Raw genomic sequence first — 14,134 nt, forward strand, 5'->3', positions numbered from 1 at the left:
ATTTACTTTCAGTTACTGACAGTAAGATATAATTCAGACACAACAAATTATTCCTTATGTCTGTGTCGCATGTCTAACTTCAGTGTTAAATGCTTTTTTTTTATTTCTAATTCAAGTTTATGCTAAAAGTATCTGTTGTTAAATTACAGATTCAAGGGGCAATGGTACCAGATTTTCTGGTATACATACTCTTGCCATAGTGTAGCAATCTTTAAATCTTTTAAAAATACAAATATTATTTCAAAAACAGTAACACGGACATAGTTAAGAGCTTTGTACCATAACCAGAAATCTGAAAGGTGCCTTGGCGCCTGAAAAAGAACCGTTTTTAGATCTCTCTCTCTATATATATATTTAAAATAAATTATCATTATTTTACAACTTATAGCTTTGGATATTTTGCAACTATGACGGCAATAGTGATCTAACTACAAGATAGTAAGTGAAGAAGCAGCATTCTTTCTGTGTTTTTGACCAAATATATTGTTAGAGATTGAGACAAATATTTATAAAAACAAACGATTAAAATTTCAGTTCAGAAAAAACACTTTGTAAAATACAATAAAATCCTTTTCAATAGCAAAGTGGATTTTTACAGTTCTACCTTTTGAACAGATTTTTACTGCATCCTAGATTCACTAACTCCAGTAAAACAAAATGTAGGCAAAATGGGTTTGTGTTTGCAGAATTACAACCTATATACAGAACTGCAGGTTACATACTGCATCTGATTGGAAAAAAACTCTGAAAATTCATTGTTTCATTGTGAGTGGACTTACAATCTATCTCACACTATTTAAAAGCAGATTACACTATAGTAAGGCTTTTAACAAAATTGCTCAAAAAATGAATCAGTTATAGAATGAGTAACGTTTCAGGGCAGCTTCTCCCATTAGCAAAAATGCCACACAAATTAAAAAAAACAACACTTATGTAAAACACTAAGATTTTATTAAAAATCCAAAATTTATTGCAAATTGAACTTTGCACTTTCCCTCCTTTCTTCGTTTTTACATGACTTATTGATATCCATGATTTTTTCACAGATGTACTTGTTGACTTTGGAGAGTCTCTGTGCAATTTCGGTTTCATCCACAGTTTCTTGTGCTATTCTATCATACAAACATTCTGGGGAGAAAAAAAAAGAAAAGAGCCATTAGTCTATTTTTAGAAAAAAATATAGCCCTGTTTTGGGCTAACTACTCAAGAGACAACACTGAGTAAGCACTGTGTATATTTGTTGCAAGACAACTGCAGCATTCATTGATTCACTGGCTATTTTGTTAAAGAGAAAGATTTTTCACCAGGGTTGAATCTGTGGCATGACAAACTTTTAGTTATGCTGTGACTACATTAAGAAGCTTTCTATACAGAAACAATGCTATCTCCAACATTTTACAGTTTCAGTGTTGCCTGCCTAACTCTTGTATTTGTCTATATCTCCACAGCAGATTTAGAATCTTCTCCCACATGAATGTTCTCACCAGACCTGTTGTTATTTACAGGTCCCTGTGAGTCACTTCTATCATCACACCTTTCAGACATTCAGTAAATGATAATGCTAACAAGACAAGCAGTAACCAGTAGAAGGCATTTAGTGATCTATTATTATTATTATTTAAATCTGTACAACATACATTAATGTCTGCATCTTTATTGTATGCCCTGTCCCTGGGCATACTTTGTACCCTGCTTTTATTAGTAGATTATTCAGTGCGAGAGCCATCTTCCCGCAGATTTGCACAATGCACTTAGTGGACTCAACTGCAATACAACAAGCAAGTAACAGTAATAACTGCAAAGCAATGAGGACAATGAGTAGAGACAACTCTGTTCCACAGTGTCAGTAGTTTCGTGCCAAGACTCAGCACAGGTTACTGAAACTGATGCAACACACTCAAATCCTCAGAGACATGCAGGTTTTGCTTTTTGGTTTCATAACCAGAACAATGCATTTTGTTGTGTAGGCTACTAGTAATAAACAGCTTCTCACACTGATTAAACAAACTCTGTTCTGCTTTGCCTAGTAATCTATTCCAGTAGCCATTTATTGCTTCATATACAGAAAGCCACAGAGATTATCACTTAATTAACATAGTTTATAACGTTTCTAATGCATCACATTAAAAGTTATGAAAATTAAGTACTATGCGTGCTTCGTAGTTCATTTTGAAACCTCTTGGAAGTTTTATAAAGGCTGTTTTGTGTTAACAAGTTTTATAGCAGTGCTCATGCATCACACATAATTTCTTTATTACATACTATACAGTAGAGAGTTTTTAAAGAAGCTAGAGATATCAGACACATGAAGAGCTAATGTTATCACTCAAAAATCTATTTTAAATACGTTATTCTGTGCCCACCAATGAGAACATCTAAAAACAATGCGAATTTTATGTTGTAAGATATACACTGAATATAAAATAAAACCATTCACCATGCAGGCTGATAGCTGAAAGACTAATTGTCACTAAACTATGATTTGAAATACGAAAATAAGACATATGAAATAAGAAGAGGCATGTCACTGAGAGCCTGGAGATATCCAGCATGTTTGTAAGACATAAACTTGAATTTCGTCAGTCTCAGGAATACTGCCAAAAGGTTGCAGCAGATACACCTAGTAAGGTGAACTTTCAGTAAACTAACTGTTACAGCCACAATGTCAAGCAAAGAATTACTTGACAGAACTTACACACCAGCTGTGATTCTTAAAGTCAGTACGACCCAGATAGATCCGTGAGTAAAGATTATCAAAGTTCTTTCTCTTCCATTTCTACGAGGGGCTGCAGAAATCGTCATTTAGTAGTTACATAAAGATGCTCGCTCAGGGGCTCCAAAGAGTGATTCAGGGGTTCTGCTTTTGTCTTTTGATTGTAGAGAAGCGTAGAGATACCCCTTCTTATTTCTGACTTAACCAAAGATCCAAGTAGACCTCAAAGACTAACGAGGACCCAAACTTCTCCGTGAGACGCCTGACCAAGTCATTGCCCAACTAGCTTCCTCACATTTCACCATTTGTCCACTTGCTACTCATTTTTTTTTTCTTCCTTATTTCTCCATAACATTATAACTTTGCATTTGATTACTTGCAGCTTTCCAGTAGACACTGCTGACATGATGACCTGCTAACATTAACACAAATGAAAAGGACACAACGATGTGGGAAATCATGTTTGTACACTGCCCAGTACCGCTGATACAGGAATTCTGTCTGTTGCCACCTAAAAGTACTGGCCATGCAGTTTAACTGGCTCGTGAAGAGATTGTGCAGTCTTGAGTCCAACAAAAAAGGAGTCAAAGACAAGGTGAAAAAAAAAAAAAACACTGAAAAGAAGAACATGGAAAACCAGTGAGTAGAACAGTAGAATTCAAATGTGGGTTGAGGCAGGAAGCAGAAGTATGACAGAAAACAGAGAAAACTGAGGAGGTGGGGAAGAGCTGAATTGCTGGGGTGTGTAAAGGTAAGGAAGAGCACAAAGGGAAGAGCTCCATCTGCCTCTCACCATGTGCCTGCTGGAGTGCACTCCCAAACTCTCTGTAGTCAAAACAAGATGAGTTAGAAGAAAGCTAGCATTTAAACAGTGTAAGCAACACAGACTGGCCCTGACTGAAGTAAAAGAGCAAATTCTCACATAAGCAACCTTGCCAGCAGCACTGAGAAGCAACAGCCTCCAGCTGGGAAACTTGAAAGCTCTTTCCAATGAACAATCATCCCTTTTTACTGTGGGTTTGTAAGAGTGCATCTGTATACTGGGTGACCAATTCTCTTTTGCCATTAGAAGCTGAGAAGGGTAGCCACAGCCACTGAGTGGATTCCTTACGCAGCCAGCACATCACTGCTTTATGTGTTTACCAACAGATCCCAGCCAGAGCTAGAAATTCAGTATGGAACAGCTTGCATTTCTACATTTATTCTTGAAACAGATTAGTGGGGGAAAAAAACAAACCTCTTGTATTCATTTCTTACAGAGTAAGAAAGACAACAGTAGGAAGATCAGCTCCCCACAACACAGACACAGACACATGCACAAACTCAAAGAGGAATTGTACTGCTTACTTCCAAAGCATGATACTTGCAAGGCAGATTAGAACTGCTCTTAAAAGAGTTCATAGTTAATAGCACATAGTGACTAAGAACAGGACATACAGAAAAACGAAGCTCAAGCAAATTGCAGAAGAAACTTTAATAGGGAGACTTCTTTCAGCCTTACTGCAATTGAGCCTGGACACAAAACCTAAATCCAAATTAGGTATTTATTCCATGAGGAACTGACTCAGTTCTAACTTAAAAAGAAGCCTAAAATACCAAGAGAGACAGAAATGAATGTGAAACACAAGCATGATGATACAAAAGGACTGAAATTCACTATTCATTTTAAATATAGGAGAAGGCCTGCTCTCTCTATGTACTACATGCATGGACTCAGGCTTGCAGTTACTAAAAGTGTCATTGCAATTTTTCCTGCCAGATAGGTCAGTGATTTACACTTCCTGTTCAAATTCTAATTCATGCGTAACATTTAATTTTTACTATTTATAGTTTCTCCACTTTAGAGTGTAAAGCTATTCTTTCTCAGCTCTGAAGGCATGCATATTTTTATAGTCACAGCTATAATGACTTCTGTGCCTCACGTCAGAGTTACATTCTGGATGGAAGAATGTGCTAAAGCTACTCTCAGGCTGGTTAAAAGCAATTACGTGCATTTAAAAGATCATAATGTTACAAACGAATTCCAAAACAACATGGTATTCTCCAAGCTCAGAGTCCTGTCCTGCAAGCGGTTCAGAGTGATGATCTTCTAGAACCTTACTGAAGTCAATGTACAACTCTTCAACTGTGAAGGCCTGCACTGTGTGCAGCTATTGCAATTGGTCTGATTTTTCCTGGATAAGTATGCTCCTGACAATGCAATAGCAATTTTAATTACAGCTTTTAATCAGTTAATTTTACATGAGCTGAGATGAAGCATCTTTCAACTCAGTGATTAATGGTTAAACTCCAAAGCAGGAAGCAAAAGTTTTCAAATAACCTACCTCTGACAATGCTTAATTTGTGAGGTGAGAGAGGTGGCTTGGGAACGGCATCTTTCTTTTTTTTGGTTGCAACTCCTGTGACACTTCTGTTCTTGAGAACATCTGTTCCCCAAATCATAACCGCTAGATTTTTTGTATACTTTGAATCTCCTTGTGTTACTTGCAGCTGGTGCCATTTCTCCTCATCTACCCAAATTCCACTGCCAAGATGGACCTAGAAGGTAGTAATAATAACAACTTATCTATGGTATGTAGCACACAACAGTCTCCACGTGCTGTAGGAACATTAATATTAGGTACTATAACAACAGTAATTAGGGCTAAACAAATTCATTTAGCCTGATTCTGAAACTTCTCCAACTTTCTGGGTCAGGGATTTACTCCTCCTTTTTGTTCCCCCTCAGTTCTTCTTACTCTACCATTTTTATTACTATTAGTGTTTTTACCCCCCTCCCCTCCCCAAGCCTATCTCCTCAAAGACTGTTGTTAGAAAAGAGAACTAGAAGAAGGAAACTGTAAACACATCCAGTATTATTACAAAGATATGCACAGCATATAAACCAAGCAGTTGCACCAGCCTAGTGCAGGAGCAAGATAAAAAACATTTTCTTTAACATGAAAGCTTCTCTGTGGCTGAAAAGGACCCAAAGCATATTTTGGAGGCCGTAGAGAGGGAAATACTTCCTAAGCCATATCCTGTGCCTGTTGGCAAAATTCAGCCTGATTGTTTAAAGTAACTAGATGGGCAGGAGGGATTTTGAGAGCTCCAATTTCAGCATAAATCAAGAGACTTTGGAAGTTTTGTGGGACTCAAATTCTATCACAAAGTTCGCCTATCATGAACAGGTGAATACTGTTTTGTGGTAAAGGCAATGACCCACTGCTGCAACATCATAAATTTTCCATTACCCAGACAACAGGGAGCAGAGATATTTCATTACAGTAATAAAGCAGGATAATATGAGCACTGAAAAAGGCAGCATAAAGCCACTATAGTCTCCAAAAGGCAGCTAGGCAGCTGCTTGAGACTAGTTTTACTTATTAGCCTTGTTCAGCATTGACTGCGCTGGGTTAACACCCACGGAACCACCCAGTATCTCTACCCCAAGCTTCCCAGTGCTCCCGACTCCAGCTGAATGCAGGATGAGAACTTGAGCCCTGTCCTTAGGCTAACGCTGAGTACATTCAAGCTGATAAACCTCACGATAACCAGGCCACTGTCAAGCAACAGCAAGGAAAATGATTCCACCAGTAATCAGCATGGATCTGATATATCATGGATCTGATATAAGCACAGCCAGTAAGTCTGACTGGATCCAAATGCTGGCCCTGTGCAGAACCACAGATAATGTCTGTCCCTTACAAATCTGTGCTCCTAGGTCCTGGAGTACACTGCAGACACCTGCACTGCCTGCACACAGCGAGCCTTGTTCACATGGTGATGGACGTCACTCTGTTGGACCCACACTCGCTCAGCACCCATGACAAGATAAGGCATGACCTGAGTAATCTAATCACTGATACGAATTCACTGCACTGGAAAAGAAGATCATACGACCTGCTGTCAGATAATTCTGCAGAAGTGGAAAATACCCAAAATATGTATCAACCGGATTTTTATATCTCATATTCAGGTTTCATAAAATGTGATCAAATGGTGGTTCTTTCTGTAACACTAACTCTGTAATAAAAGCTTACTTCCACCCCATCATTTAAAACCAATCCTGTGAGCACAATTCTATAGCAATGACTGTATTAGGAGACCTTGTTGGGTTTAGCTGGTTTGTTTTTAGTTTATTTTTTTGTGATTTTACTCCTTTCATATGGTGTTACAGAAACTCTGTCTCCTCCTCACACAGATCTGAACACTATCACATAAGTCCCATTAAAGGCACTGAAAATTGGGCAAAACTACTGTTAAATTTTATATAGCCATAATTTTACAGGCCGTATTCACGCAAACTTCCATTTTCCTTTAAATTGGAACCTGTCTTAATTATTATTGCAGGTATAGCCTCAAGAAACATCATCCTTCAAAAGTAACTAGCTGTTTAAAACCTTACATAGAAAAATATGAATGGTTCGGCTACAAACTATGTTGTTAAAAATAAAAAATACAAAAATTTCTCAAAGTATAAAACCATAAATCAAGCTGCCTCTCCTGCAGAAACTTCTATACTAAGAGGATTTTAGGAAGCTTTTCACAAATCCACATGGCATTTATATTTTGTAACAGACAGAAATGGAACTAGTAATAAGCACAACATGAACACCTTTTTTTCCTTTCCTTCTCTGTTGTCAAGCCTCTCCATAATTGCTTTAGGAAAATTCACACTTTTTTTGGTGCTCTCTACATATTTTGTGAGACACTTTCATGCAGATTATGCAGTCTGTGTTCGGAAAACAGACACCTTACAGGTATAATTCAGCTATTTCTGTTTTAATATGGAAAATTATCTGTAAAAACAAACATAACAGTTACCTAGAAAATAGCAGATTAGGAATGTCGTGATGCTAAACTTTGGATTTCTGTATTAAGTTAGTCGTAGTGACTGCTTTATTTGATCAAAAATCTGACTCCTCTCTGCAAAGGTAAGAGTTTGTCTTTGCTACAGATTGTTTAGTCCTTTAAATTAGTAAATTATTCATTAGCTTTAAATTATTTGAAATAAAAAATAAAGCTACAGCAAATATTTTCAATACTTATGTTGCAGACAGATCATCTTTTCTTTGAACATACTTCACTTATTAAAAAAGTGATCCCTGATATGAAACACCTATGGTAACAGCAAGTACGTGACAGACAGTCACAGACACAGAAATCTTATGTCTCCCTTTTTCTATTTCTAGCAGTGTTACAGCAAGGAATTTAATCTGTCCATGTCTCAGTTTACCTCTCTTCCAACAGGCTTGGTACTGTTTCCTATTACTCCCAAAGCTACGGGGAGCTTACCGCGCTGATTCAGAACTCATTTCTTCCTTGCTGGAATAGATGCCCCATGGGCCAGACCCTTGGCTTGATGAAATCAATGGGAACTTTGCCCCTGATTTCAGCAACTGCAGGATCAACCTCTAAGCACAGTGCAACAAAAACAGCAGCAAATTGAAAGCAATGCTCGCCATTGTAACTGTGCTAACAAGTGCAACATATTTAAATGTATCTTAGAAGTTGGACTTTCTTTTTTCACAATGAATGCCATCGGCTCTTGTTCAGTAACTCTGTTGTCCCTCTGGAGGGGAAAGATTTATCTGCTTGGAAAGAATCCTGCTAAGATCAAATCCAATGCCACACAGGGTAGGAGTTCTAAAAAAGTATTTCCACTGTTCTGGCAGCGTATGTCAATAAAGGTGTAATGAAAGAAAAAAAAAAAGGGATAAATCAGGAAAACTGAAAAAAAAATCTCCCCAACACTCTAAGTACATTATCAAGTTCACATTTCTGATCTGGCTGAAACCTCAATAAATAGGTAAACATTAGAAGTACCCCCAAAACTACAGAAGCTAAGTTAAAGAGAGATTAGTAACTGTAGAGAGAGAAAAAACTTCAGCAGCATAAATGCCAGGAGATTGGCAGATGAAATGAAGGTGCAGAAAGAGCTGCATATGAATACTAAAGGACGTGCCCTAGCTTACAAACCTTAAGGAGAAAAAAAGCAAAGTAAACCAAACTGTCACAGTAATACATACTACGTTTCCATCAGCAATCATATCCACAAAAAAAAAAAAAAAGCAAATGATGTATGTTAAATATATTAGGCAAGAAAAGCTATCTAAACCAAATACCTGTCAAACTGCCAAAATTATACCATTTGTCATATACATTTTGTCCTCGACAATTACGTTGAATCATCTTTAGGAAAGACAGGCACTTGTGCAGTCAATCTCCTAATGCAGATCTGAAAATGTAGTATTTCATGCTATTCCATCACTAAATTCAGCTCCGTGTCAAGGCTGAAATGGACATTTCCTTCTAAAGGGTTCTCAGATTATGGTACTGAATGCATACATATCCTAAGAGACAGGATCTGCATAGCCAATTCTTAAGGACATATGGTTTTGTAAAAGAAATATAATGTTAATTTAATCATAATGGCAACAGCTATAAAAGCAGGCCTCTGTGGATGAGCAGATAATGTCTTAAACATACTGAAGTCTGAAAAACTATCAGTCAGGTGCTGGCACACTGCACCTAGACGGTATTTCATCAACTTTAAAAAAGCATCTGGAAAATAAAACTACTTCAGCTCAACTCAATGGCAATGCTCCCACCATATCCAAGGGCATCCATTTTCATCCCAGAGTTCATAATTAGCTGTTGTACTTCAACCAAAGCATGAAGGTTTCTCTGCAGTATGAGTACAGCACACTACAATATTAAAGACCTTTTAAGAAAAAAGGTATTTCTGTTAAATAGACTAATGTAACTTTACAACATGCATTATCAACTTTGGTATATATTCAATGGATTAATGTATGTCACCAACTGAAGACTATGCAAACATGCTAGTGCATGCATACTTAATCATCATATCGCTTGTGTTGCACAGCATTAAATGTTCTCATCACTGAGCATAATTTTCACTGCTGTTCATATTTGTATAATTCCTTCATTTTTCTCATCATAACAGTGTACCTTCGCAAAAACTGAGAAAGTTTGTACAAACTGCAACCATGCAAAACCCCCAGGAGTATGAAAATTCCACAAGAAAATCACCTGAAGGACATTTACAAACTATTCATGCTGTATTTAATATAAAATACCTTTCCATTCTCGAGAATATACTTGTCCATTACTGGAACAGGGGCAGGATAATACGTTGATGTATTTGCTTCCTCACTGAAGGTCTTCTGTACCTCAGGTTCGGGCTCAATTGTTTCTGGTTTTACTTTTTCAAGCTCAATGGCCGGTCCTAGACAGTTAAGAAAAGAGAGCTGTCTGCTATCCCAGAGAACATGAAATCAATTACTTCATCACCAGTGGTTAGTGTAAAATATCACAGTAGTCACATTCATTGTAAAGTCAGAAAGAGCCCAAACCAAAATCCTACTTGAGAACATCAACATGTAAAAGCAGGATAAGTAACTCTGTCTTATATAGATTAAAATATTTAGCTTATATTTCAATGTTTAATTTTATTCTCAAAATGTAAGGATAATTAGAGATATGGATAAGATTGCTTCAATGCACACTATCGATATTGTGCTAGAATGGCACAGAATTCATAAATCAGAAAGAACAGTAATTCTCCAAATAAGAATTACTATACAGTTATGTAGAAACCTACATAATTTACTGAGATAATTATATAAGTTATCCATGTAGCATTATGTATTTTGTAAAAAATTGAAGTCTCTTTAGATAAAACAGATATATTAAAAATAGTGAGGATCTACAGCAATGGTACAAAGGAAACAGGCTTAGGCTATTTATGCTCAAGTATCATGCATAGAAAGATTATTCAAAGTTATAAAAACAAAACCTGCACAAATTAGAATTTTGATTGTCCAATCTATTCACCACACCGATTTTTATTTTTAAAGTAATCAACAAAAATTAAGCACAGCTTAAGTAATAGAATAATGTTAATCATATGCTTGAGGCTTCAAAAGAGGATAATTATTTTGTCAGTCATCATCTTTTCTTTTCCAGGTCAAATTGACAAAGCGTTCCTAGAAAGGCAGAAGAATAAAATAAAATAATTTGTGAGCTGGATTTCATCATTCCATTCATTGCAGCAGCTAAACCAAAAACTCCGAACCAGCTCTGGCCCCAAGCCTACCCTTGTCTCTTGATGTCCCTAAACTCCAGCAGCCGCTGAGGTTCCAGGCAGGAGGGTGGTTCACTAACAGCCAAGTTGCCAGCTCAGGGCCTGGACACCACAATTATTACCCCGTTCCAACAGCTATAAGGAAAAACTCACCCACTTGTAAGAACTACACTGTACCAGGTATTGCATATATTCAACAATTCAGTCAGCATGTCACCATCATGCACCAGCCGAGCCCTGAAATGATCTAACTCTGCAAGTCAGCCTGGCACCAGAACTCATCTCTTGAGTCACGCATCTTAAATAATTCCTGTGCCTGGAACAACCAAAGTATTCATTCCTCCTACTTCATGCAGTTTCATTCACAGGTTAGTACACAGTCGTATCAGTGTTTCCTCCATTGTCAGCATTTGACATTTATCCTATAGCTTATTCTGCTCCTACGTAGCTAGCTAAATGTTCTCAGATGACTGCCACTTGGTGCTGAGGAACAACTAGAAATTGCCTGGGCAACTTACATGACCACACAGCAGAGCTACCAGCTGAGTGTCTTAAGAACAGCATTTAAGAGCCATGTGCAATGCAAACATGGCGCAACTGAAGAATTGCAGAAAACAGACCATTTGCATTGCGATTTCATAGTAACCTTAACAAGCACCTGAATTCTCATGCATACAGAACAGTGAGACTGAAACAAACTGAAATTTCTATACTTGAGACTGCTAAAATGAGTCAGATGGGGGAAAATTTTTGATCAATTGAACCATCCAGAGTCTTTGCACAAATCTTCGCGTTGGCAGATGCAGTGACATAATTGCCAGTGTGAACTTAGATGGATTATGCATTATTGCATAATTAATTATTAGATGGATTATGCATTATTGCCTTTGTGCTATTGGATGTTGTGTGCCTGAATTACCATACACGATACTTCAGGTTCTCTCTTTGAAGCTTCATGCTCTGCATCTTATTGTAAAGAAATGAATGGGCAGGGACATAAAGGGTAGGCTTAATAATAATCATAGAATCATAAAGGTTGGAAAATACCTTCAAGATCATCTGGTCCAACCACACCCCTACTACCAATATCACCCACTGAACCATGTCCCTAAGCACAACATCCAACATTTCCTTAAACACCCCCAGGGACGGTGACTCCACCACCTCCTTGGGCAACCTGTTCCAACGCTTGACTGATGTATCAGTATTGAATAATTTCTGAGAAAAAATGTCTCCTAATTTCCAACCTAAACTTCCCCTGGCACAACTGGAGGCCTTTCCCTGTAGTCCTATCACTTAGTTATCTGTGAGAAGAGGCCGACCCCCAGCTCCCCACAACATCCTTTCAGGTAGCTGCAGAGAGCAATAAGGTCTCCCCTGAGCCTCCTCTTCTCCAGACCAAAGACCCCCAGCTCCCTCAGCCGCTTCTCACAGGATTTGTGCTCCGGGCCCTTCGCCAGCCTCGTAGCCCTTCTCTGGGCACACTCCAGGGCCTCGATGTCCTTCGTGTAGTGAGGGGCCCAAAACTGAACATAGTACTCCAGGTGAGGCCTCAGCAGAACGGAGTACAGGTACAACATATTTATTACATATGGATCATGAAAAAATGAAGACAGTTCTTCAAAATGCAACAAGGACACAAATGTTTTATCACAAAAAATCCTTCTCCTTCTGATTGTAAAGTTTCCCTGACAGGCCACCAACATCAAATGTTTTACGAAGAGGCAGAAGGCTTCTCTTTAACACCTCTTGAGCTAACACAGCCTACCAAGATTTGTAGGAAAACAACAGGAGTCTGAGAAGTGGTAATATTTTATAAACAGTATTTCCTGTATTCTTACTTGACAGAAAACGTGGCTTTTTTTTTTCTCTCCATCAAAAAGCCAAACAAACCCAGAGAAGCTGAAGTACTTGCTTAAGCGTGTGGTACGACACAAATACCATTTCATTCTCCCTGTCTTGTTGTCACTCCCAAGACTCTGTAAACTATATCCCTGAAAAGACTATGATAAAAATAACTATTTTGTGACTGAATGAAGGTGGATACACTCTCAGGCTTTAAAGCAATGTTAATTCTTAGCAGTGCAACAAGGAAATCAGTATGTATCAGAGGGAAAACTACACCAAAACATTATCCCTGCTACAACTTCACTATTTCTGGTCATGTACAATCATAGTAAACTGTACATGTCATACTTGGAGATCCCCTACTTCTAAAAGTTTTTGAAATTCTTATCTTCTGTAATCTAAGGAGAATTTAAAATTAGGCCTACAGGAAAGAGTCATCGATGTAATTCTCTAAATCACCTCATTCTCTATTAGTACAAACAGGGTAAATTAGTGCATTTTCAGGTGCAACAGAGGAAAGAAAACAGAAAAGGCCTATGATTACAAGGCTTCCTGATCTCAAAGTAGGCAAGGGAAAAGAGTTTTTGGCTGTGTGCGTTCTTCATGGAGTTTGGGTGAGGGATACCGTAACCTCTTCCACTACTGTCAGCCTTTTTTCCCCACTGTGCTGAGGCCTAGAGCCCTGGTCAAATGCCCATGTCCTCAAGGAAGTGATCTGTTGGGCAACAGTATACCAAAATCATAAAAAAAAAATATTCAATATTTTCCCTATGGATCAGTAGTGATTTCACTACTGTCATTTGCCATAGCTGTTTTCAAGGCTCTTTTAAAGCAAACAGCAATTCAGTGTCACCACGTGAAAGATGACGAACCCCACTCTTCCCACACGAGTGGCTCAAGTTCTAGTATCAGAGATGAAGGGCCAGGTCTGGATATACGCTGACTTCTAACTTCTCACTGAAATCGACATATTGATGAGAAATTAGAAGACTGAATACTTGACTGAACGTTAGCTCAAGAGGGTGTTCTATATTTGATCTGCGAGTTTAAAATGGCAACAGGCACGCGTTTCCCACAGCTGCAATTCATCAGCACAAACCAGCTGTCATCTCATGCAAAGAAATCAGAAGTCTCCAAGGTGAAACAGAAATGCAATTAGTTTGCATTAAGTCCAGCTTGCTAGAAGTAAAGCGTAACATAAATTACATGTAATTTGAAACTCTAGGTTTAAGAGATCACCACAACAACTGAAGATAAATTCAGGATGTAATATATTTTCTGAACAATTTTCACAGATTATTCACATACTCAAATATACCTCATTTATAAAACTGTAAAGTAAGGAAGACTAAACAAGTCTTTATATATCTATTTCTTGATTAAAATTAGCACTTTTTCAGACTGTCATCAGACTCTCTAATTAATAACTTGCTGAAGATGTCTCCCTGTCTAATCTTTCCAGAATTTTGTACTGATCTCTC

At 37.8% G+C, this 14,134-nt stretch overlaps 1 protein-coding gene across 11 annotated transcripts in view; it reads right to left on the reverse strand.

The window, feature by feature from the left end:
• The window catches only part of BEND5 (BEN domain containing 5), a 923,615-nt gene that overhangs the window by 338,568 nt on the left and 570,913 nt on the right, over positions 1–14,134 (reverse strand). For 4 of the 11 annotated variants that reach the window (XM_027463549.3, XM_027463547.3, XM_027463550.3 and 1 more), the window contains 3 exons: positions 9,799–9,947; positions 5,038–5,251; positions 930–1,128 (listed from right to left, as the gene is read on the reverse strand). The exons of the other annotated variants lie outside the window; for them this stretch is intronic. In XM_027463549.3, the coding sequence (XP_027319350.1) occupies positions 968–1,128; positions 5,038–5,251; positions 9,799–9,947 (524 nt within the window). In that variant the 3' untranslated portion in view covers positions 930–967. Of the gene's footprint in view, positions 1–929; positions 1,129–5,037; positions 5,252–9,798; positions 9,948–14,134 lie in introns of those variants that run through there. 11 annotated transcript variants of the gene reach the window in all.

Source organism: Anas platyrhynchos, chromosome 8 (assembly GCF_047663525.1).
Source record: "Anas platyrhynchos isolate ZD024472 breed Pekin duck chromosome 8, IASCAAS_PekinDuck_T2T, whole genome shotgun sequence".
NCBI lineage: Eukaryota > Metazoa > Chordata > Aves > Anseriformes > Anatidae > Anas > Anas platyrhynchos.